The sequence below is a fragment of the Eptatretus burgeri genome, chromosome 6 (genome assembly GCF_056783735.1).
Source record: "Eptatretus burgeri isolate ZD-2024b chromosome 6, Ebu_testis_v1, whole genome shotgun sequence".
NCBI lineage: Eukaryota > Metazoa > Chordata > Myxini > Myxiniformes > Myxinidae > Eptatretus > Eptatretus burgeri.
The window spans coordinates 42,990,917-43,013,834 of NC_140966.1; the positions used below are offsets into that span (position 1 = coordinate 42,990,917).

The 22,918-nt window shown below is 36.9% G+C and overlaps 1 protein-coding gene across 2 annotated transcripts in view; it reads right to left on the reverse strand.

Annotated features, from left to right (window-relative positions):
• The window catches only part of LOC147024650 (BAI1-associated protein 3-like), a 180,727-nt gene that overhangs the window by 21,301 nt on the left and 136,508 nt on the right, over positions 1-22,918 (reverse strand). For both annotated transcript variants that reach the window (XM_085884765.1, XM_085884764.1), the window contains exons 29-31: positions 22,823-22,918; positions 20,182-20,308; positions 12,548-12,789 (exon numbers count right to left, since the gene is read on the reverse strand). The exon at positions 22,823-22,918 is cut by the window's right edge and continues 25 nt beyond it. In XM_085884765.1, the coding sequence (XP_085740891.1) occupies positions 12,548-12,789; positions 20,182-20,308; positions 22,823-22,918 (465 nt within the window). The remainder of the gene's footprint in view (positions 1-12,547; positions 12,790-20,181; positions 20,309-22,822) is intronic.

The following is a 22,918-nucleotide window of genomic DNA, read 5'->3' on the forward strand; positions in this document are numbered from 1 at the left end:
GAATGCTGTTCCGGTTGTGTAAAGTTTCGGTCACCATATTTGAGAAAGTACATGGCTCCCCTGAAGACGGTTCAGCTTAGAGTGACTAGATTACTTCCTGGGCTTGCTCAAATATGCTATGAGGAGTGGTTGAAAGAGAAAGGACTCTATACATTAGCAAGGAGATGATTAAGAGGGAACTGATGGAGATGTTTTAGATAACAAGAATGAGAATTGCATTGAAATACTTGTCCCCTAACTGTCCCAATTAATGTTTGTTTATTTGAGCAGTGTATAACGGTGCGATCGGTGCCTAAAATATTTTTTAAAAATAACCCGATGTAAGTACATACATGAAGCAAAATCATGTGTATGGCCTATGTGCACATATAATACATTGTGGTTATATATCTGGGATCATTCCAATTGCACTGGGCCATGGACTAACACCCAGACCTAAGGCCTGAGGCCTGCCAATCTGTTGCCGCTTCATGCAATGATGGCACATGATTTTATTGGAGTGGAGTTCAGCCAACTCTCCAGCCAATGGGTGTAAAGCAGTGGGTTGGAGTTAGTGCAGCTGAACACTGAAAAGGCATAACTCTGTGAAAAATTTACAAAACGCCCTGAAACTAGAAATTGTTCTGTAACTTATCATAATAAAGCCATGTTCCAAGTTTCCGTTGAATATGTTAAAAGGTATTGGAAAAAAAAGTTGGAAAACCCACAGGTGGACAGACAACCTACAGTCTCCTCTGGTGAACCTGGTAGGGGACTGATAAAGGGCAGAAACAAAATAAATATGGAAGTTTTTCAGCAGAATGGACAGTGACAGGACCAGGAGCCACAGTGTTGGAGTAAAGAAATGGATTGTTAGGACAGTCATAAGGCATGGATCTATCACTCGGAGGGGTTAATGCATGGCATCGTCTCCCTGGAAATGTGGTCACAACAGAATCATTATAAAGGTTTAAATTGGAATTATATAGGTATCTTGAAGCATTTGGAATATAGTGATACATATGCAGTATATTGGAAGGACCGGTATGTAGTAGGTTGGGTATGGAAAGGTACTAGTGGTGTTTTTTTTTTTTTGATTTTATAAAAAAAAATTTATTCTTTTGCATTTCTACATGTTGTAAGTGATTTCCAACCGCCCCCCCGCCAAAAAAAATTGTTACCCCCCACCCCCAAAAATTGTTGGAGAAATTTTTTTTTGCATTTCTACATGTTTTAAGTGATTTCCAACCCCCCCCCCAAGAAAATTGTTACCCCCACCCACAAAAAAATAGAGAATTTTTTTTTGAGCTTTTCTACATGTTTTAAGTGATTTCCATCCCCCCCCCAAAAAAAATTGTTACCCCCACCCAAAAAAAAAATTGTTTGAGAAAAAAAATTTACTTTTTTGCATTTTTACATGTTTTAAGTGATTTCCAACCCCACCCCAAAAAAATTGTTACCCCCACACAAAAGTAAATAGAGAAAATTTTTTTTAGCATTTCTCTATGTTTGAAGTGATTTCCATCCCCCCCAAAAAAAAATTATTCGAGAATTATTTTTTTTTTTTTGCATTTCTACATATTTTAAGTGATTTCCAACCCCCCCCCAAAAAAATTGTTTGAGAAAAAAATTAACTTTTTTGCATTTTTACATGTTTTAAGTGATTTCCAACCCCACCACCAAAAAATTGTTACCCCCACCCAAAAGTAAATAGAGAAAATTTTTTTAGCATTTCTCTATGTTTGAAGTGATTTCCATCCCCCCCCAAAAAAATTGTTACCCCCACCCAAAAAAATTGTTACCCCCACCCAAAAAAAAGCAAATTTTTTTTTGCATTTCCTCCTGTTTTCAGTGATTTTCAACCCTCCCCCCAAAAAAATTGTTAGAGAAATTTTTTGTTATTTTTTTAGCATTTTTACATGTTTTAAGTGATTTCCAACCCCCACCCCAATAAAAAAAAAGAATTTTTTTTGCATTTCTACATGTTTTAAGTGATTTCCAACCCCCGCCAAAAAAATTGTTACCCCCACCCCAAAAAAATAGAGAAAATTTTTTTTTTTTTGCATTTCTACATGTTATAAGTGATTTTCAACCCCCCCAAAAAAAATTGTTAGAGAAATTTTTGAGCATTTTTTGCATTTTTACATTTCAAGTGATTTCCAACCCCCCCCCAAAAAAAAATTGAGAATTTTTTGTTTTTGCATTTCTACATATTTTAAGTGATTTCCAACCCCCCCCCAATTTTTTGAAAACAAATATTAATTTTTTTGCATTTTTACATGTTTTAAGTGATTTCCAACTCCCACCCCCCAAAAAAATTACCCCACCCAAAAATAAATAGAGAATTTTTTTTGCATTTCTACATGTTTTTAGTGATTTCCAATCCCCCCCAAAAAAATTGTTACCCCCAAAAAAATTGTTCAAGAAATTTTTTTTGCATTACCAGATGTTTTTAGTGATTTCCAACCCATCCCAAAAAAATTGTTACCCCCCCGCAAAAAGTGTATTTGAGAAAAAAGATTATTTTTTTGCATTTCTACATGTTTTAAGTGATTTCCAACCCCCCGCGCAAAAAAAATTGTTACTCCCACCCAAAAAAAAAAGAGACTTTTTATTTTTTGCATTTCTACATGTTTTCAGTGATTTCCAACCCCTACCACCCCAAAAATTGTTATCCCCAAAAAAAGGAAAAATTCTTTTTCTGCATTTCTACATGTTTTAAGTGATTTCCAACCCCCCAAAAAAATTGTTACCCCCACCCAAAAAAATAGTTTGAGAATTTTTTTTTTTTTGCATTTCTACATGTTTTCAGTGATTTTCATCCCCCCCAAAAAAATTGTTAGAAAAAATTGTTCAATAAATTTTTTTAGCATTTTTACATGTTTTAAGTGATTTCCAACCCCCCCCAATAAAAATTGTTGCCCCCCAAAAAAATTGTTTGACAAAATTTTTTTTGCATTACCACATGTTTTTAGTTATTTCCAACCCCCCTCCAAAAAAAATTGTTACCCCCCCAAAAAAAATTGACAAAATTTTTTTTGCATTTCTAAATGTTTTCAGTGATTACCAACCCCCCCACAAAAAATTACCCCCACCCAAAAAAAAAGAATTTTTATGTATTTCTAAATGTTTTCAGTGATATCCAACCCCCCCCAAAAAAATTGTTTGAGAAAATTTTTTTTGCATTTCTACATATTTTAAGTGATTTCCAACCCCCCCCCAAAAAAAACATTGAGAAATTTTTTTTTGTTTTTGCATTTTTACCTATTTAAAGTGATTTCCACCCCCCCCAAAAAAATTGTTACCCCCAAAAAAAATTGTTAGAGACTTTTTTGCATTTCTACATGTTTTAAGTGATTTCCAACCCCCCCCCCAAAAAAATTGTTACCCCCACCCAAAAAAAAGCAAATTTTTTTTTGCATTTCCTCCTGTTTTCAGTGATTTTCAACCCTCCCCCCAAAAAAATTGTTAGAGAAATTTTTTTGTTATATTTTTGGCATTTTACATGTTTTAAGTGATTTCGAACCCCCCAAATAAAAATTGTTTTTTAATGTATATGTAAAAATAAAAATTTAATAAAAAATGTAAAAATTTTTTTTTTATCTTTTTTTATCTCTTATCTTTTTGCGTTTTTACATGTTTTAAGTGATTTCCAACCCCCCTACCCCCAAAAAAGAAAACAAAAATTTTTTTGCATTACCACATGTTTTTATTGATTTCCAACCCCCCTCCCCAAAAAATTGTTACCCCCCCCAAAAAAAAATTGTTAGAGAAAATTTTTTTTGCATTTCTAAATGTTTTCAGTGATTTTCCAACCCCTCCCCCAATAATTGTTACCCCCCCAAAAAAAGGAAAAATTCTTTTTTGCATTTCTACATGTTTTAAGTGATTTCCAATCCCCCAAAAGAAATTGTTACCCCCCCCAAAAAAATTGTTTGAGAAATTTTTTTTTTTTTGCATTTTTACATGTTTTCAGTGATTTCCAACCCCTCCCCCCAAGAATTGTTACCCCCCCAAAAAGGAAAAATTCTTTTTGCATTTCTTCATGTTTTAAGTGATTTCCAACCCCCCCAAATTTTTTTTACCCCCCAAAATGTTTTTTACCCCCCCACAAAAAATAGAGAATTTTTTTGCATTTCTACATGATTTATGTGATTTCCAACCCCCCTCCCAAAACAAATTGTTACCCCCCCAAAAAAATATTGTTTGAGAAATTTATTTTTTGCATTTCTACGTTTTAAGTGATTTCCAACCCGCCCCCCCCAAAAATTGTTTCCCCCACCCAAAAAAATAGAGAATTTTTTTTTTGCATTTCTACATAGTTTAAAAGATTTCCAACCCCCTCCAAACAAAATTGTTTGAGAAAACATATTTTATTTTTTTGCATTTCTACATGTTTTAAGTGATTTCCAATCACCCCCCCAAAAAAATGTTACCCCCCCAAAAAAAAATAATTTTTTTTTGCATTTCTACATGTTTTAAGTGATTTCCAACCCCCCCAAAAAATTGTGAAAGAAAAAAAAATTTTTGCAACTTTTTTTTTCAACCAAATTTCGATTTTTTTTTTTTTTTTTTGCATTTCTACATATTTTAAGTGATTTCCAACCCCCCTCCAAAAAAAATTGTTTGAGAAAACATTTTTTTTTTGCATTTCTACATGTTTTAAGTGATTTCAAATCACCCCCCCAAAAAAAATGTTACCCCCCCCCAAAAAATTGCATTTCTACATGTTTTAAGTGATTTCCAACCCCCCCCCCAAAAAAAATTGTTTGAGAAAAAAATTAATTTTTTTGCATTTTTACATGTTTTCAGTGATTTCCAACCCCCCACCCCCAAAAAAAGAGAATTTTTTTTTTTTCATTTCTACATGTTTTAAGTGATTTCCAACCCCCCCCATATTGTGACCCCCACCCCAAAAAAAAGAGAATTTTTTTTTTTTGCATTTCTACATGTTTTCAGTGATTTCCAACCCCCCCAAAAAATTGTTGCACCCCAAAAAAATAATTGTTAGAGAATTTTTTGTTTTTGCATTTCTACATATTTTAAGTGATTTCCAACCCTCCCCCCAAAATTGTTTGAAAAAAATATTAATTTTTTTTCATTTTTACATGTTTTAAGTGATTTCCAACCCCCCACCCCCAAAAAATTGTTACCCCCACCCAAAAATAAATAGAGAATTTTTTTTGCATTTCTACATGTTTTTAGTGATTTCCATCCCCCCCCAAAAAAAATTGTTACCCCCCAAAAAAAATTGTTCAAGAAATTTTTTTGCATTACCAGATGTTTTTAGTTATTTCCAACCCCCCTCCCAAAAAAATTGTTACCCCCCCAAAAAAAATTTGTGAGAGAAATATTTTTTTGCATTTCTAAATGTTTTCAGTGATTTCCAAACCCCCCCAAAAAAATTGAGAAAATTTTTTTTTTGCATTTCTACATATTTTAAGTGATTTCCAACCCCCCCCAAAAAAAACATTGAGAAAATTTTTTATGTTTTTGCATTTTTACCTATTTTAAGTGATTTCCACCCCCCCCAAAAAAAATTGTTACCCCCTAAAAAAAATTGTTAGAGACTTTTTCTTTGCATTTCTACATGTTTTAAGTGATTTCCAACCCCCCCTCCAAAAAAATTGTTAGAGAAATATATATTTTTTGCATTTCTCCAAGTTTTAAGTGATTTTCCAACCTCCCCCAAAATTGTTACCCCCCCCAAAAAAAAATCGAGAATTTTTTTTTGCATTTCTACATGTTCTAAGTGATTTCCACCCCCCAAAAAAATGGTTACCCGCCCCCCAAAAAATTGTTAGAGAATTTTTTTTTGCATTTCTACATATTTTAAGTGCTTTCCAAGCTGTTAGGGTTAGCCCCCCCAAAAATTGTTTGAGAATTTTTTTTTTTCGCATTTTTAACCTCCGTCATCTTCGAAGATGGATGGAGGTTAGTTTTCACCACTTTCTGTTTGTTTGTTTGTTTGTTTGTGAACAGTATTACGGAAAAACTCCTTGATGGATTTCCATGAAACTTGGTGGGCGGGGGTTAGGTATGGTCCAAGGATCATGCCATTAAATTTTGGACTTGGTCCCCCCCACCCCAAAAAAATTGTTCGAGAAAATTTTTTTTTTGCATTTCTACATGTTTTAAGTGATTTCCAACCCCTTCCCCCCCCAAATTTATTTTTACCCCACCCCCAAAAAATAGAGAAATTTTTTTTTGCATTTCTACTTTAAGTGATTTCCAACCCCCCCTCAAAAAAATTGTTACCCCTGCCAAAAAAATTGTTAGATAAATTTATTTTGGCATTTCTACATGTTTTAAGTGATTTACAACCCCCCCCCAAAATTGTTAAAAATTTTTTTTTTGCATTTCGACATGTTTTAAGTGATTTCCAACCCCCCCAAAATTGTTACCCCCCCAAAAAAAGAGAATTTTTTTCATTTCAACATGTTTTAAGTGATTTCCAACCCCCCCAAAAAATTGTTACCCCCCCTCAAAAAAATTGAGAAAAATTTTTATTTTTTGCATTTCTACATATTTTAAGTGATTTCCAACCCCCTCAAAAAATTATTTGAGAAAAAAATTTGTTTTTTTGCATTTTTCACCTCCGCCATTTTTGAAGATGGCAGAGGTTAAACTTTTTTTTTTTGCATTTTTAACCTCTGCCATATTCGAAGATGGATGGAGGTTACTGTTTTCACCCCTTTGTTTGTTTGTCTGTTTGTGAACAGTATTACGGAAAAACTCCTCGACGGATTTTGGCGAAACTTGGTGGGGAGGGGGGTTAGGTATGGTCCAAGGATCATGCCATTACATTTTGGACTTGGTCCCCCCGCCAAAAAAAAGAGAAAAAAAATAATTTTTTTTTGCATTTCTACATGTTTTAAGTGATTTCCAACCACCCCCAAAATTGTTACCCCCCCCCAAAAAGGATTTTTTTTTGCATTTCTACATGTTTTACCCCCCCAAATTGTTACCCCCCTAAAAAAATTGTTAGAGAAAAAAATGTTTTTTTTGCATTTGTACATATTTTAAGTGAGTTCAACCCCCCGTAAAAAATTTACCCCCCCCAAAAAAAGAATTTTTTTTGCATTTCTGCATGTTTTAAGTGATTTCCAACCCCCCCAAAAAAAATTGTTAGAGAAAAAAAAATTTTTGCAACTTTTTTTTCAACAAAATTTCGATGTTTTTTTTTCATTTTTACATTTTAAGTGATTTCCAACCCCCCCCCAAAATGTTGGAGAAAAGAACTATAACTCTCAACAATGTGGACATCATATTTAGGGAATAAGATATAAGGTTCACTTGAGTGACCCAGCAGTATTGGCGGCGGAGGTTTTGCACTCTTACGAGTGCTCCCCCTCGAGTTAACCTCCGCCATCTTCGAAGATGGGTGAAGGTTACTGTTTTCACGCCTTTCTGTTTGTTTGTTTGTTTGTGAACAGTATTACGGAAAAAACTCCTCTACATGCATTTATACATGTTTTAAGTGATTTCCAACCCCCCTCCAAAAAATTGTTAGAGAAATATATATTTTTTGCATTTCTCCGTGTTTTAAGTGATTTCCAACCCCCCAAAAATTTTTTACCCCCCCAAAAAAAATCGAGAATTTTTTTGCATTTCTACATGTTCTAAGTGATTTCCAACCCCCCCAAAAAATTGTTACCCCCCCAAAAAAAATTGTTCGAGAAAATGTCTTTTTTTTTTGCATTTCTACATATTTTAAGTGATTTCCAACCCCCCCCAAAAATTGTTTGAGAAAAAAAATTTTTTTTTTGCATTTTTAACCTCCGCCATCTTCGAAGATGGATGGAGGTTAGTTTTCACCACTTTCTGTTTGTTTGTTTGCTTGTGAACAGTATTACGGAAAAACTCCTTGACAGATTTCGACGAAACTTGGTGGGCGGGGGTTAGGTATGGTCCAAGGATCATGCCATTAAATTTTGGACTTATTCCCCCCCACCCCATAACAATTTCTCGAGAAAAAAAAAAACTTTTTTACATTTCTACATGTTTTAAGTGATTTCCAACCCCCAATTTTTTTTTACCCCACCCCCAAAAAATAGAGAATTTTTTTTTTGCATTTCTACTTTAAGTGATTTCCAACCCCCCCTCAAAAAAATTGTTACCCCCGCCAAAAAAATTGTTAGATAAATTTATTTTTGCATTTCTACATGTTTTAAGTGATTTCCAACTCCCCCAAAAAAATTGTTACCCCCCCAAAAAAATTTGTTAGAGAAATTTTTTCTTGCATTTCTGCATATTTTAAGTGATTTCCAACCCCCCAAAAAAATTGTTACCCCCCCAAAAAGAGAATTTTTTTCATTTCTACATGTTTTAAGTGATTTCCAAACCCCCCAAAAATTTACCCCCCAAAAAAAATTTTTTCGAGAATTTTTATTTTTGCATTTCTACATATTTTAGGTGATTTCCAACCCCCCCCAAAAAAATTGTTCGAGAAAAAAAAATTTTTGCAACTTTTTTTTCAACAAAATTTCGATGTTTTTTTTTCATTTTTACATTTTAAGTGATTTCCAACCCCCCCCCAAAATGTTGGAGAAAAGAACTATAACTCTCAACACTGTTGACATCATATTTAATGAATAAGATATAAGGTTCACTTGAGTGACCCAGCAGTATTGGCGGCGGAGGTTTTGCACTCTTACGAGTGCTCCCCCTCGAGTTAACCTCCGCCATCTTCGAAGATGGATGAAGGTTACTGTTTTCACCCCTTTCTGTTTGTTTGTTTGTTTGTGAACAGTATTATGGAAAAAACTCCTCTACATGCATTTATACATGTTTTAAGTGATTTCCAACCCCCCCTCCAAAAAATTGTTAGAGAAATATATATTTTTTGCATTTCTCCGTGTTTTAAGTGATTTCCAACCCCCCCAAAAATTTTTTACCCCCCCCCAAAAAAATCGAGAATTTTTTTGCATTTCTACATGTTCTAAGTGATTTCCAACCCCCCCAAAAAAATTGTTACCCACCCCCCAAAAAAATTGTGAGAGAAATTTTTTTTTGCATTTCTACATATTTTAAGTGATTTCCAACCCCCCCAAAAATTGTTTGAGAAAAAAATTTTTTTTTTTGCATTTTTAACCTCCGCCATCTTCGAAGATGGATGGAGGTTAGTTTTCACCACTTTCTGTTTGTTTGTTTGCTTGTGAACAGTATTACGGAAAAACTCCTTGACAGATTTCGACGAAACTTGGTGGGCGGGGGTTAGGTATGGTCCAAGGATCATGCCATTAAATTTTGGACTTATTCCCCCCCACCCCAAAAAAATTGTTCGAGAAAAAAAAATATTTTTTTGCATTTCTACATGTTTTAAGTGATTTCCAACCCCCCCAATTTTTTTTTACCCCACCCCCCCAAAAAATAGAGAATTTTTTTTTTGCATTTCTACTTTAAGTGATTTCCAACCCCCCCTCAAAAAAATTGTTACCCCCGCCAAAAAAATTGTTAGATAAATTTATTTTTGCATTTCTACATGTTTTAAGTGATTTCCAACTCCCCCAAAAAAATTGTTACCCCCCCAAAAAAATTTGTTAGAGAAATTTTTTTCTTGCATTTCTGCATATTTTAAGTGATTTCCAACCCCCCCAAAAAATTGTTACCCCCCCAAAAAGAGAATTTTTTTCATTTCTACATGTTTTAAGTGATTTCCAAACCCCCCAAAAATTTACCCCCCAAAAAAAATTTTTTCGAGAATTTTTATTTTTGCATTTCTACATATTTTAGGTGATTTCCAACCCCCCCCAAAAAAATTGTTCGAGAAAAAATATTTTTGCAACTTTTTTTTTCAACAAAATTTTGATTTTTTTTGCATTTTTGCATGTTTTAAGTGATTTCCAACCCTCCCCCCAAAAAAAATGTTGGAGAAAAGAACTTTCACTCTCGGCACTGTTGACATCATATTTAATGAATAAGATACAAGGTTCACTTGAGTGACCCAACAGTATTGGCGGCGGAGGTTTTTTACTCTCCCGAGTGCTCCCCCTCTCGTTGTTTTTTGCATTTCTACATGTTTTGTGTTTTCCAATCCCCCCCAAAAATTGTTAGGAATTTTTTTTTTGCATTTCTGCATGTTTTAAGTGATTTCCAACCCCCCAAAAAATTGTTACCCCCCCCCCCCCCCAAAAAAGAGGAAATTTGTTTTTGCATTTCATCATGTTTTAAGTGATTTCCAACCCCCCCAAAAAATTGTTACCCCCCCAAAAAAAATTGTTCGAGAAAATGTCTTTTTTTTTTGCATTTATACATGTTTTAAGTGATTTCCAACCCCCCCCAAAAAAAATTGTTGTGGGAAAAAAAATGTTTGCAACTTTTTTTTCAACAAAATTGATTTCTTTTTTACCTTCGCATTATGCGAAAGGTTATGTTTTGGTCGCTGTGTATTTATTTATTTGTGAATATGTGTGTTTGTTTTTTATTCGCATAACTCAGAAAGTATTAAACCGAATTGCATGAAAATTGGTGGGATGATTCGTGATTATCCAAGGATGATTTGCTTAGACTTTGGGAGCGATCGGGTCAAAGGTGAAGGTCAAGGTCATGAAAAGGTCAAAAACAAACTTTTGAGCATAACTTCCTTCATAAGACAGCTATCGACATGCAACCAAGGCCATATTGTTCCATGACGAAATACCTTTCAGGTACGTCATGTCAGATTTGACGTGACGTATCAGAAGTGCATCAAAATGATGTCACAAGATGACGTAAATTTTCAATTTTCGACCTCATCAGTTTTAATCATACTGTTTTGTAAGACTTACCTTAAGGACGTCACACACCAAATTTGACGTCGTTCGGACTGACCGTTATGACGTCATTGATGTTTGAACATAACGTTTTTCAAGTGTGGCTAAAATGTCCTGATATTTTATATTCAAATATCTATGTAATTTGTAACGGAAATTGCCCAAATCCAGGCATTATGATCAGTACCAAAATATCTGCTTATTTATGAACAGGTTTTGCAAATTAACTCTATGGTCAAGGTCAAGGTCACACTCAAGGTCAAAATATACTTGTAGGCATAACTTCAGATCTAATAGAGCTATTGACATGAAACCAACGTTAAAATGTTCCGTGAAATAAGAGCTTTCAGGATGATAGTCCGCGATTGGTAGTGACGTCATTGGAAGTGCGTCAAAATGACGTCACAAGATGACGTCATTTTTAAACTTTCGATTTTTTTTAGTGTTTATCATTCCATTTTGTTGGACTGCCCTCAATGACGTCTAACACCAAATTTGACGTCCGTCGGACTGATGGTTGTGACGTCATGGACGTTTTTAAATGACGTTTTTCAAATGTGCCCGGAAAAAAGTAGCGGCGGCGAAGGTATGCGCTCTACCGATTGCCCGTTCTAGTTTCTACATGTTTTAAGTGATTGCCAACCCCCCCCACCCCCCAAAAAAATGTTGGAGAAAAGAACTATAACTCTGTCAGCACTGTTGACATCATATTTAATGAATAAGATATAAGGTTCACTTGAGTGACCCAGCAGTATTTGCGGCGGAGGTTTTGCACTCTCCCTAGTGCTCCCCCTCGAGTTCTGAACTGCGATCGTCCATTCATTCAAATGATCAAACTCACTGAGCAGTGCCTTGCTGTGAAATTTATTGAAATGACTCCTTTGTTTTTACCCTCTTTCTTCCTTCCTTTTCAACTATTACATCACACTAAATTCCTTCTTTTTAAAGCCAATTCTCTTCAAATTTGGCATCCATCCATCCATTGGGACGATACTCTGTGCAGAGCGTTGCTGCTGCCTAAGTCATCTCCTTGGTTATTGTGTACAATGCAAGACGCGTCGCCACTCTGACACAGGATACCAGCAAGTTGGCACCCATTTTGCCGACCAGGGAAGGATGACAGTCAGAGTCAACCCCACCTGGTATTAATTCAACACCCGAGGGGGATTTGAACTCAGGATCCTAGGATCGCAAGCCCACCACCCTAACCATTAAGCAAACACCAGGCATAACTTTGGCATCGAGGTACAGTATCTTGGTCTAATACACTAGAAGGCTTCATGTTTTTGATTTAATCCTCCATTCTGATTTCAAGGAGTCAAAAATAGAGAAAATCAGACATTTTTCCTTGCCATTACTTTGCATTTGAATCGATGGAGATGGAAGTTGGTACAAAGGTGCTTTCAAACACCCAATGTCGGGATGGATTGAAAAATTTCTGATTGGAATCGTTTTCGGGATTTTATAGTGGTCAAAGGTCAAAATAGGTTACAAAACCAAGATTTTTGTCCTGCCAAGCCTTTATATTTAAACCAATGCAGACAAGAATTGGCACAAAATAACTTCCCACAGTGCATTTCGGATAAAACAGGTAAACATTACTTCCGTGTCTTCCTTTCGATTTTACAAGGGTCAAAGCAGATTGAAGGGGGCAGGGAGGAGAATATTGCATTCACCCGTGAATCTTTGCAATTGTAATTTGTATCACATTTGCCAAATTGTTTTCCATTGAATTATACTGATGAAAAATCTCCAAGTGTCCATGTATCTAAGAGATTCTAAAATCGAAAGACAATGAAAGCACTAAAACTCACCAGGACATTGCGGTTTCCGAAGCTGAATGGAAGAACGATCCTGAAATTCTGGAGATGAGGGTGACTCTTCATTAGTGAATGATGTTGAAAGTATTTCTGCATTGGCCACATTGATGCATGGAATAGCTTTGAGTGAGAGTACGGCATCTCCCACAGGTATTTTGCGCAGTCCATTTTGGGCACGAAGGCAAAAATGCAGGCATGCTCCTTGCTGCTGGCACATCTCCTTGCTGACATTGCAACTGCATGACATTCATAAAAAAAAAAAATGTTAAAAGTATTAACAGCAATGCAATTTGTCCAGTATTAATTAAACACCACAAAATCTCATTATATACAGACATATTTACAGGCCAAATTAGAAACGATTTTGCAACATTTCACCTGTATTGAGTTTAACCTCCTGTAGCTATCCATTCATCAAGCAAATGTATATTTGACAGGTATTCCATTTTACATTTGGTCTGCTCATGGTGTTCTTACTGAAGTGAAGCAGGAATAGCATTATTCCTGCTTCACTTCACTAATAGGAATAGCATTAGAATAGCAATATATTATAGCAGGAATAAAATGTAGAATGTGGCCAATGTACTGGCACACATTCACCTATCTTATCAAAAGGGACTATGGGATTTTAAATTTTAAACGACGACGAGTGAAAGTTAGCAGATGAGATGCGACCAGTTGACATCTTATATGTGGCTCTAATCTAGTCACTTTTAGGTTATACACTGGACTTCTAGATTTTATATGTATTTGTATGTTTTTTTTTAATATGTATTTTTGTATATAAATATACTAACAGGGATACCCGTGCTCCGCACAGGAATCCCGTGGATGACGGTGGGTCTGAAGGAGTATATGTCACAGTTAATTGTAAAATTGTAGAGGCTGCCACCATTATTATTTTTTTTCATCACCACTATAATATTATATTTTCCCCGCCATGTTTTATATGCAGAAGACTCGAGTTCAAAAATGTTAAGATTTATTGCCGCATCAGATAAAAAACCATAATGCCTCAACAATGTGAGGCTGGTTTCATGTCATCATTTGCGACTTAATTAATTCTCATTCTCTAGCAAATTCCATTGGTCCCATGTCAATCGGCTGAACTTGAAAAATTAATGTTACGCAATCAGGTGATGACGTCATAATTCGGAAACCGGGAAGTCGGAAGTCATTGTCTTCAATTGACTGTAGCATTATTTTTTCATTCTATTGCAAATGGCGTTGGCCCCATGTCAATCGGCTGAACTTGAAAAATTAATGTTACGCAATCAGGTGATGACGTCATAATTCGGAAACCACAAGACGGAAGTACAATTCTTTTACATCGAGACACTCCCGGGTACATGTTCTGTCAGCATGTGAAGTTTGGTGAGGATCAGTCCAGTACTTTTCGCGTGCATAGGTCACAGACAAACACACACACAGACACACTTTCAACTATATATATATATATATATATATATATATATATATATATATATATATATATATATATATATATATATATATATATATATATATATATATATATATATACATATATATATATATATATATATATATATATATAGATTGTTACGGTTCTCGGAACCGTATGCATACAAAATACAGTTGTCCTGAGTCAGTTATTCCATTAATATACATGTAGTTAGGTCCCCACCTTTTGTCTAGTGGGAAGACAAGGGAGTGTGTTGCGATGGGATATTTAGGTTATTAAATCATTTTCCCTTTTTATTTTATTCCCTCCTTTTAAGATCCATGGTGCTATAATCTCGCTTGCTACCCTCGTTTCGCTGGCCACAGCGTACCAACGTCTACCCAGTGACTCGTTTTCAGAGGCAAAATCCCGACGTTCGGCTGGACACACGTGATAAGCTGCACTGCCAACCATCTTCCCAAGGCCAGACGTGGGCGGGCCATTCCGGAGTCTGGCTGAAACCCAGCCCAGAAAGGTGGACCACGTGAAGGCCCGGTCCAATCGGCATGCTCGGTTTGGACAATGACGTCAGGTTTCGGCAAGGCTCCTCCCCTACCTCTGGGTCCTAAAAAGCACGGACCTCCGGGTAGTTGGTTGGTTGGGAAGAGAATTGCAGGTGCTTTTGGGAAGAGAATTGCAAGTGGTTGGGAAGAGAATTGTAAGTTGGTTGGAAGGAGAATTGAGGGAGGTTTTTGAGTATTGAAGAAGGAGTAAGGAGAATTGAAGGAGAGAAGGAGTCATTGAGAGTGAGTGTTCCTGCCACTTGTCTCCGCTGACACGACGTTGAACCGCACCTTGCTTCTCGATGAACGGCCTCTTGCCTGGTCCTGCCTGCTGCTCATCTCTCCCCCCCCCTTTGGACTCCGCTCTTGTCCACTCGAGCCCCTCCTGCAGACACGATCTCCACATGTACAGTTGTGGCCGAATAACTCAACCATTGTCGGGTGCCGCACCACGGAGCACCTTCCCCCGAAACGCTCAGGTACCGAGAAACTGTAACCTCAACTCCCTCCCTCTCTGGCTGCAAAAGTCCCTTTCACAATTGGGTTTACTTTGTCTGAGTGTGTGTCTGAGAGTGTTGGCACCTGTCTGTCAAGTAAACCTATATAAGCTCTTTTATTGTTGTGGTTGTTGCTTTATTAATCTCATGTCAAGTCTGCACTGTCTGCTTTGTAAGTTGCTTGTAAAATTGCCGCACCCCACACCTCTCTCATCTTTCCCTGCATTACAACCCCAATAAACCTTTGTTGTGCCATATGCTTTTCCTCGCATATTGTAAATAAATTATTGTTGTAGAAATGTTCCCAGCGAGCCTTTGTCTTTTCCCTCATTGGTCCAGCATGGTTCGAATCCACATTTAGCTGGGTCTTTATTCCCAACAATCCGTTCCTTCTAGCCGGTACGTCCTTGGCAGTGCCGCTCGGCTGCAAGGAGATCCGATCCAGTAGAGTGATCCGGTTCGGACAAGGCGTACCGAGGGCGTAGTTACCTGGTGGTTAAACCGCGTGGTTAAGTAGGTAGCCCGATTCACCCATAGGCGGGAGGACCCTAGGTCACGCGGTTGAGTTATTGGTGTCCACAGTCCGTTAAGCGACTCACCGCGTCACAGAATTATCTGTGAGCGACGGCCTACAATTCCGGGGAGTCTGGTGGGAATCGACGTAGCTTTCCCCCACTTTGTGGTCTTCTCACCTGACTCTGCAATAATATATATATATATATATATATATATATATATATATACATATATATATATATATATATATATATATATATATATATATATATATATATATATATATATATTATTCTTCTTTCGGCTGCTCCCGTTAGGGGTCGCCACAGCGGATCATCCGTATGATCCGCATACTGATTTGGCACATGTTTTACGCCGGATGCCCTTCCTGACGCAACCCTGGTCGCCTCTTACGACACAGGGATATGGTACACCTATTTTAACGGAGGTATACACCGGCCCAGTACACTGGTACTCACTTCGCCGACCTCGGAAGGATGACAGGCTGAGTCAACCCCCTGGTGTATTAATTCAGTGGCCCAACGGGGCTCGAACTCAGGACCTTTTGGATCCCAAGCCGCTGCCCTAACCACTGCGCCAACACCAGTGCTCCAATACAAATATATATATATATATATATATATATATATATATATATATATATATATATATATATATATATATATATATATATATATATATATATATATATATATATATATATATATATATATATATACCATTAGCACCTCACACACTCCTCTCGCCGAAGCTGCTGCACAAAGCAACCAAAGAAGGCCTACACAAGGTAAGTGCTTTGCTGTTTCAAACCCTTTCCAGAGTTTCCCCATAGCTATAAAGACATTTACACACATGAGAATCCTAATACTACACACCTTTTCAGCTGCCAGACCAGTTTCATTGCTTATTGGTGAATCTTCAGTGACAGTACAGACAGCAATGCATACCAATGAGGCTCCCAAGCATGTACCACATGCAAACGTCAAAAGCAGTCAATATACAAATAATAAAGACCCACCCACATCTCTCACCTGTGAATGGAGGGAATAGCTCCATTCACATGTGAGAAACTACACACACAATCTTTGATACATCACGGGTGATGAAGGTGGTGGTCAAGTTTTATCGTAATTGCGTGTGTAGTTTCTGAGAAGAAAGCAAATACATATTTTGGGGGAAACCTCCAAATAGAATCCCTTAGACCCCAATTTTTAGCTCACCTGGAGTGTAGATCTGGGGAGCATATGTGATGGCACGTCTGTCTGTCCGTCCGTCCATCCACAAATCCTTTCAAATTCTTCCATGAAACTACACATACGATTTCGATGAAACTTTAACACAACGTTCATCACTATGTATGTACCAAAGATTGTTCATGGCATTAAAAAAAAATTAGGCCTGAAGGGGGTTTACAGAGGTTGCCCCCCAAAATAGGTATTTGGCTTCTTCTCAGAAACTACACATGCAATTCTAATTAAACTTGACCACAACCTTCATCACCCGTGATGTACCAACCTTTACTCATGCAATAAAAAACAAAAAATCGGCATCTGAAAGGGTCTACAGAGGGAGTTTATGGGGGGGGGGGTCGCTCCCCAAAGAGACACTTGCTTTCTTCTAAGAAACGACACACAAAATTTCAATGAAGCTTGACCAGAATCTTCATCACCCGTGATGTCCCAAAGTTTGTTCACACCATTAAAAAATTTGAGGTCTATAGAGGTCGACAAGGAGTTGCCCCCAAAATAGGTATTTGCTTTCCATTCAGAAACGACACACACTATTCCGAGGAAACAACTACAACCTTCATCACCTCCGATGTACCAAAGTTTGTTCATGAGATTAGAAAAATCGGGGTCTAAGGGAGTGTAAGGGGGGGGTGGGTGCCTTCCAAAATATATATATATATATCTGATTTTTCGCCGAAACTACACACACAATTCCGATGAAACTTGACAACAACCTTCATCACACGTGGTACTAAAACGAATAGTCCTATTTTCACCAAACTTTGTGGAACTTCTGGAGACCATGGCCTCCTGATGCCTTGCAAATTCCATCAAAAAATTTCCTATTAAAGTAAATCATTTTAATGGTCAAAGGTCATTATGATTCCGGAATTGCTACTTTTGACTTCTCAAAATGTATTCACTGGATTTACATGTAACTTGGTAGGAATCATCTATGTATGGTACTTTTACAAGTTTGCTCAAATCATCGGCTAATTTACATATTTTATGGGTCATCCACACCATCCAATGGTTCCTTGGTTCCACCAGGTGAGCCCAGGGGCATTGCCCCTATTTTTATTCCACCAGTATATGCCGATTTCAGTTGTCTGATAGAATTAGACCAAATAAGTGATTAGGCATTAAAAAAATATCCCCTTGGGGGACTGACGGTTATTTCCCAACAGGTGGGGTGAAAATGAGGGATTAGGGGGAAGGGGCTATGACCTCCCTTCCTGACGTGGTACGGTCATGGGGAGCACACGCTAAGTCAACGGCATTGCCCGTATGTTTATTGAAGAGTTTGGTCTGCATCTGGCCACCAGTTTCTGAGATTTTTGAATAAGTTACCTGAATTTGATGTGAAACCCCCCTTTTAGGCTTCTTATAGGGAGCGGATCCAGATGTGGAGCACAACCCCATGAGACCTTACTGTTCTGATGTATCACACCAAATTTGGTCCATAATTAATTGGTCATTCAGTTTGTGAGGAAAATATGTTTTAGTGAATATGAGGGATTAGAGGAGGAAGTCGTCGCCCTCTTTCCAGGGGAGATACAACCATGGGGAGCACAATTTAGGTTAGGACATGGTCATGATGCCTTAGGAATCTTTTGGTCTGGATCTGGTTGTCAGTTTCTGCGAAGAAGATTTTTGAATGAAATACCAATATTTGGGGCAAAACCCCCTTTTCACCAACTTTAAATGGGAAGATCCAGATTGGCAGCACAACCCCATGAGACCTAATTTTATTGATGCATTGTAACAAATTTGGTCCATATCACTCAGGTCGTTGTGGAGAAGATGTTTGAGTGAAAATGACGGATTCGGGGTGGATGATCCGTGGCCCCATTTCTGGGGGAAATACGACCATGAGGAGCACACCTTAAGGTGAGGCATGGTCCCGAAGCCTCGTGGCGAGTTTTTGCTGGATCTGCTGGTGGATGCTGAGAAGATTTTTGAATAAAATACCAATATTTTGGGCAAACCCCCCCTTCTACCACCTTTATAGGGGGCACATCCAAATGGGGGGCACAACTCCATGAGACCTTGCTATCCTGATGCATCGTGCCAAATTTGGTCCATATTCGTCGGGTGGTTTGTGAGGAGAGGATGTTTTAGTCAAATGTTAACGGACGAACGGCCAGACACCGGGACCCGATCTATGAGCTTATTTCAGAGAAATGACCTAAAATCTGTGCCATACTCTTTTTACATTGAATGGCGTTTCTGAAGTAATATAGTGGCAAGTTTTATACCGGGTAGTTTGCCATTGCCTTCTCAGTGTTGTTTGTCCATGCTCTGTCTTTTGAATGCTGAGCATCAAATAAGGAAGCAGCATGTACCATGAAAAAAAGTCTTTGGTATGACTCTGCCAGTGTTTCAACCACCATCCTTCCCAGAGTCAGAGCGGATGCTCCAATTATTATGCCACTGGGTCTACTGATACTCACATTCACATTGCTGTCTTTTAAAAATGTATTTAGGAAGAAGCTTATGAGATCTGGTCGCACTGCCTTGTTGTAAATGTTTACACAATATCGAATTGGGCTATCAGGATGACCGAGAGGTACGCACACTTGTCTCTTAGCTGTCTTTCCTGGGTTCGTATCCCGATTCGGCTATAAACTGTCATCCTGGTGTTTCACAGGCAGGGTTATTCATCAATTTGTGTGCCATCTCTCAGATGGACATTAAACTGAGCATCCTGTTTGATAACTTAGTCGAGCATCAGGCCTGGCCAGCTGGTTCATGTTAGACTTGGGGCAAAAACTTCCTCTGGCCAACCACACAAGAACGTCAAAATAATTGGTGCCACTAAAGAAGAAGACGTTGAAATGTAGTGATTGAAACTGCTAACGTTTTAGGCACTCAACAATGTTTTGGATAAATTATTTTTCATCTTGTGATTAGAACTGACAAATATGTTTTCTTGGTATTAATTGCACTTTTAATTGAATAGCTAAACATTACCAAATGATTGTGATAGAGGAAAAGTGGAATAACTTGTTGAATGGATTAATGAATTCTCCACTGGCATTGTTTCAAACTATTGCTCACACAGTGACAGCAAATGAAATTGAAAGAAAGGTCTTAATTGGAGTGCTCTTCATAGTGGCCAATACCAAGCTTAACTTGTTAGTCCATCACTAAATCTGTAAAGAACAATATAATGTACATTTTGCAGAGCTTATTTTTCAGGTATTTTTGTACATTTTAATGATGAAAAATATTCATCATTAAAATGTACAAGGCTTGCCATGATATTCTTTCCATGTTTTCTTTATTTGAAACCCAGACCCCTTTTTGATTTGTGTCAGGACGTACGTACATTAAAGTGACATCTCATATCAGATTCCTTGCATAGTAATCAACTCACAATCGATGGACTTTTTCAAAAGAGATGCAGGCTTTGCGGCAATCGGATGTACTCCTCTGAGAAAAGTGATCCGGGAATGCGTGACGAGGACAAACACTCACCTTGATGTTTGGCCAGGCATGGCATTCTGAAGATTGCAAACAAAAACATGAACAATTAAGCAAAAAGTCACAAGCATAACATCTTCTATTGTGATCATGAGTATCCTTCAGATCTGTTTCATTTTCCCCCAAAAATTGACAAAATTTAGAAGAGGCATATTTTTCAAGTTGATTCATCCTGCCTCCTGAAAAGCTACAACAATGATATAATCAGAGTAGGGACCCTCACAGACTATTATTGTCCAGTTGTAGATTTCAAAGTGTGTTCATGTCCACACAATTAATAATCAAACAAGAAGGGTGCTCGGTAGAGCGCAGACCTACGCCACATAATGCCTGATTCAGGAGAACATATCGGGCCCAATATATTTTTGAATATCAGGTTATATATCATTTTGGCCCGATCTCTCAATGGTGAAGAATCACTTTAAAAATTAAATAATTCTCGTATCCAGATCCGAATTCGGATCTTCACCAAAATCGAATCAATTTGTCCTTGTCACATTTCCAACCTTTCCACCAAATTTCGTCCGGATATATCTAAAACCTTTTGAAATATCCTGTTCACACACAAACGGACAGGGGTGAAAACATAACCTTGGTCGGTCCACCTTCGGTGGCAGAGGTAATTAATGTCTGATGTCGTGGACAGAATCCTGACATGGGCCACAAATGCCACCTAGTGGGAGCTAGCAGTAAACATTCTCATTTTAAAAAGGAGTACCTCTATAAATTATGTACAATTAGAATGTGAGTACATCTATAAAATACGTACTATAAAAGAAACACACAAAACAAGTCCAGGTGAGGGTATGCGATCTTCGATTGCTCGTTTTGATTGCGAGTTGATTCATAAAAAAAAAAAAAATATATATATATATATATATATATCTTCTTCTTCTTCTTTCGGCTGCTCCCGTTAGGGGTCGCCACAGCGGATCATCCATTATGATCCGCATAGTGATTTGGCACATGTTTTACGCCGGATGCCCTTCCTGACGCAACCCTGGTCGCCTCTTACGACACAGGGATATGGTACACCTATTTTAACTGGGGTATACACCGGCCCAGTATACTGGTACTCATTTCGCCGACCTCGGAAGGATGACAGGCTGAGTCAACCCCCTGGTGTATTAATTCAGTGGCTCAACGGGGCTTGAACTCAGGACCTCTTGGATCCCAAGCCGCTGCCCTAACCACTGCGCCAACACCAGGCTATACATACATATATACATATATATATATATATATATATATATATATATATATATATATATATATATATATATATATATATATATATATATATATATATATATATATATATATATATATATATATATATATATATACATACATATATATATATATATATATATATATATATATATATATATATATATATATATATATATATACATACATATATATATATATATATATATATATATATATATATATATATATATATACATACATATATATATATATATATACATATATATATATATATATATATATATATATATATATATATATATATATATATATACATATATTGGAGTCATTCATCATTGTATTTTTCTAAGTTTTGTACAAGAACAGTCATCACTTGTCGAGCATGGTTCATGATAAATGTATCATCACAACAGCATTTTCTTTTGTTACTCATTCTTTCAAAATCAGATAATCATTCAGCTAATGCAAGATTTTCTTGTCTTTAATACTGTCTTTCGGAAACTGAGTTGGCTATATTGCTTAAATATTAGCATTGTTGTCTGTGGTATACCAGTTATGATGAAAATTGACGTTTTCTGTGAATGCGAGACAAGTGATAAATTAATGGGATATGGTTACATCAAATTCTCGAGCCAAGGCAACAACTGCTTTATATATTCACTGCTTTCTCTCTGCCAATTGTACGATAACAGGGGCAAATTTTGATATATTCACCAAGTTCACTGAAGCACGACATCTAAAGATATCAGTGATTATAATCACTCAGTGCATGCCAAAGTTGAGGAATTGAAACTAAAAATTTGCTTTAAAGCTGCCATTAGTCAGAAAATTGAGGTTTTCTACATAAAAGACATATATTATGATTTGTTGTTTCATGAGGAATATTTTGGTTGATAATATGTTTGCCTTCCCTTTATAATTTATTTGTGTAATCATTGATTTGTTTGATAAAATGTGAAAAAAATAATTGTTATATTGCTTTGAATATGCATCATTACTGAGCTGTGCACACACTTGAGATTCTAAAACTGGAAAAAAAAGTGTCGAGGTCCATATACTGAAGATATATCATGGTTGTAGCAGTAAACCTTTCAGGGAAAACGGAACTTCCAAATTGACCCTTGGCCCACAGCCTATATAAAAAGTGAATAGGCAAGGAAGGATACAATGCTATATTAACCAAATGTATGCCATTCTGGCAAGTTTCCTTCATAAGAAAGATATATCATTAACCTTTATATCACTGGCCGTGCAGTTATTGAAATGATTGAGAAATTAGTCAGACGTTTGCTGGTTCTAACCGATTGTGCGTGCCCAGTGAGTGCTTGTAGCTTCTATAATCTTCACAGATAGCAGGCTGTGCAGTGCATCGTATGCCACAGAGATCATGAGATTTC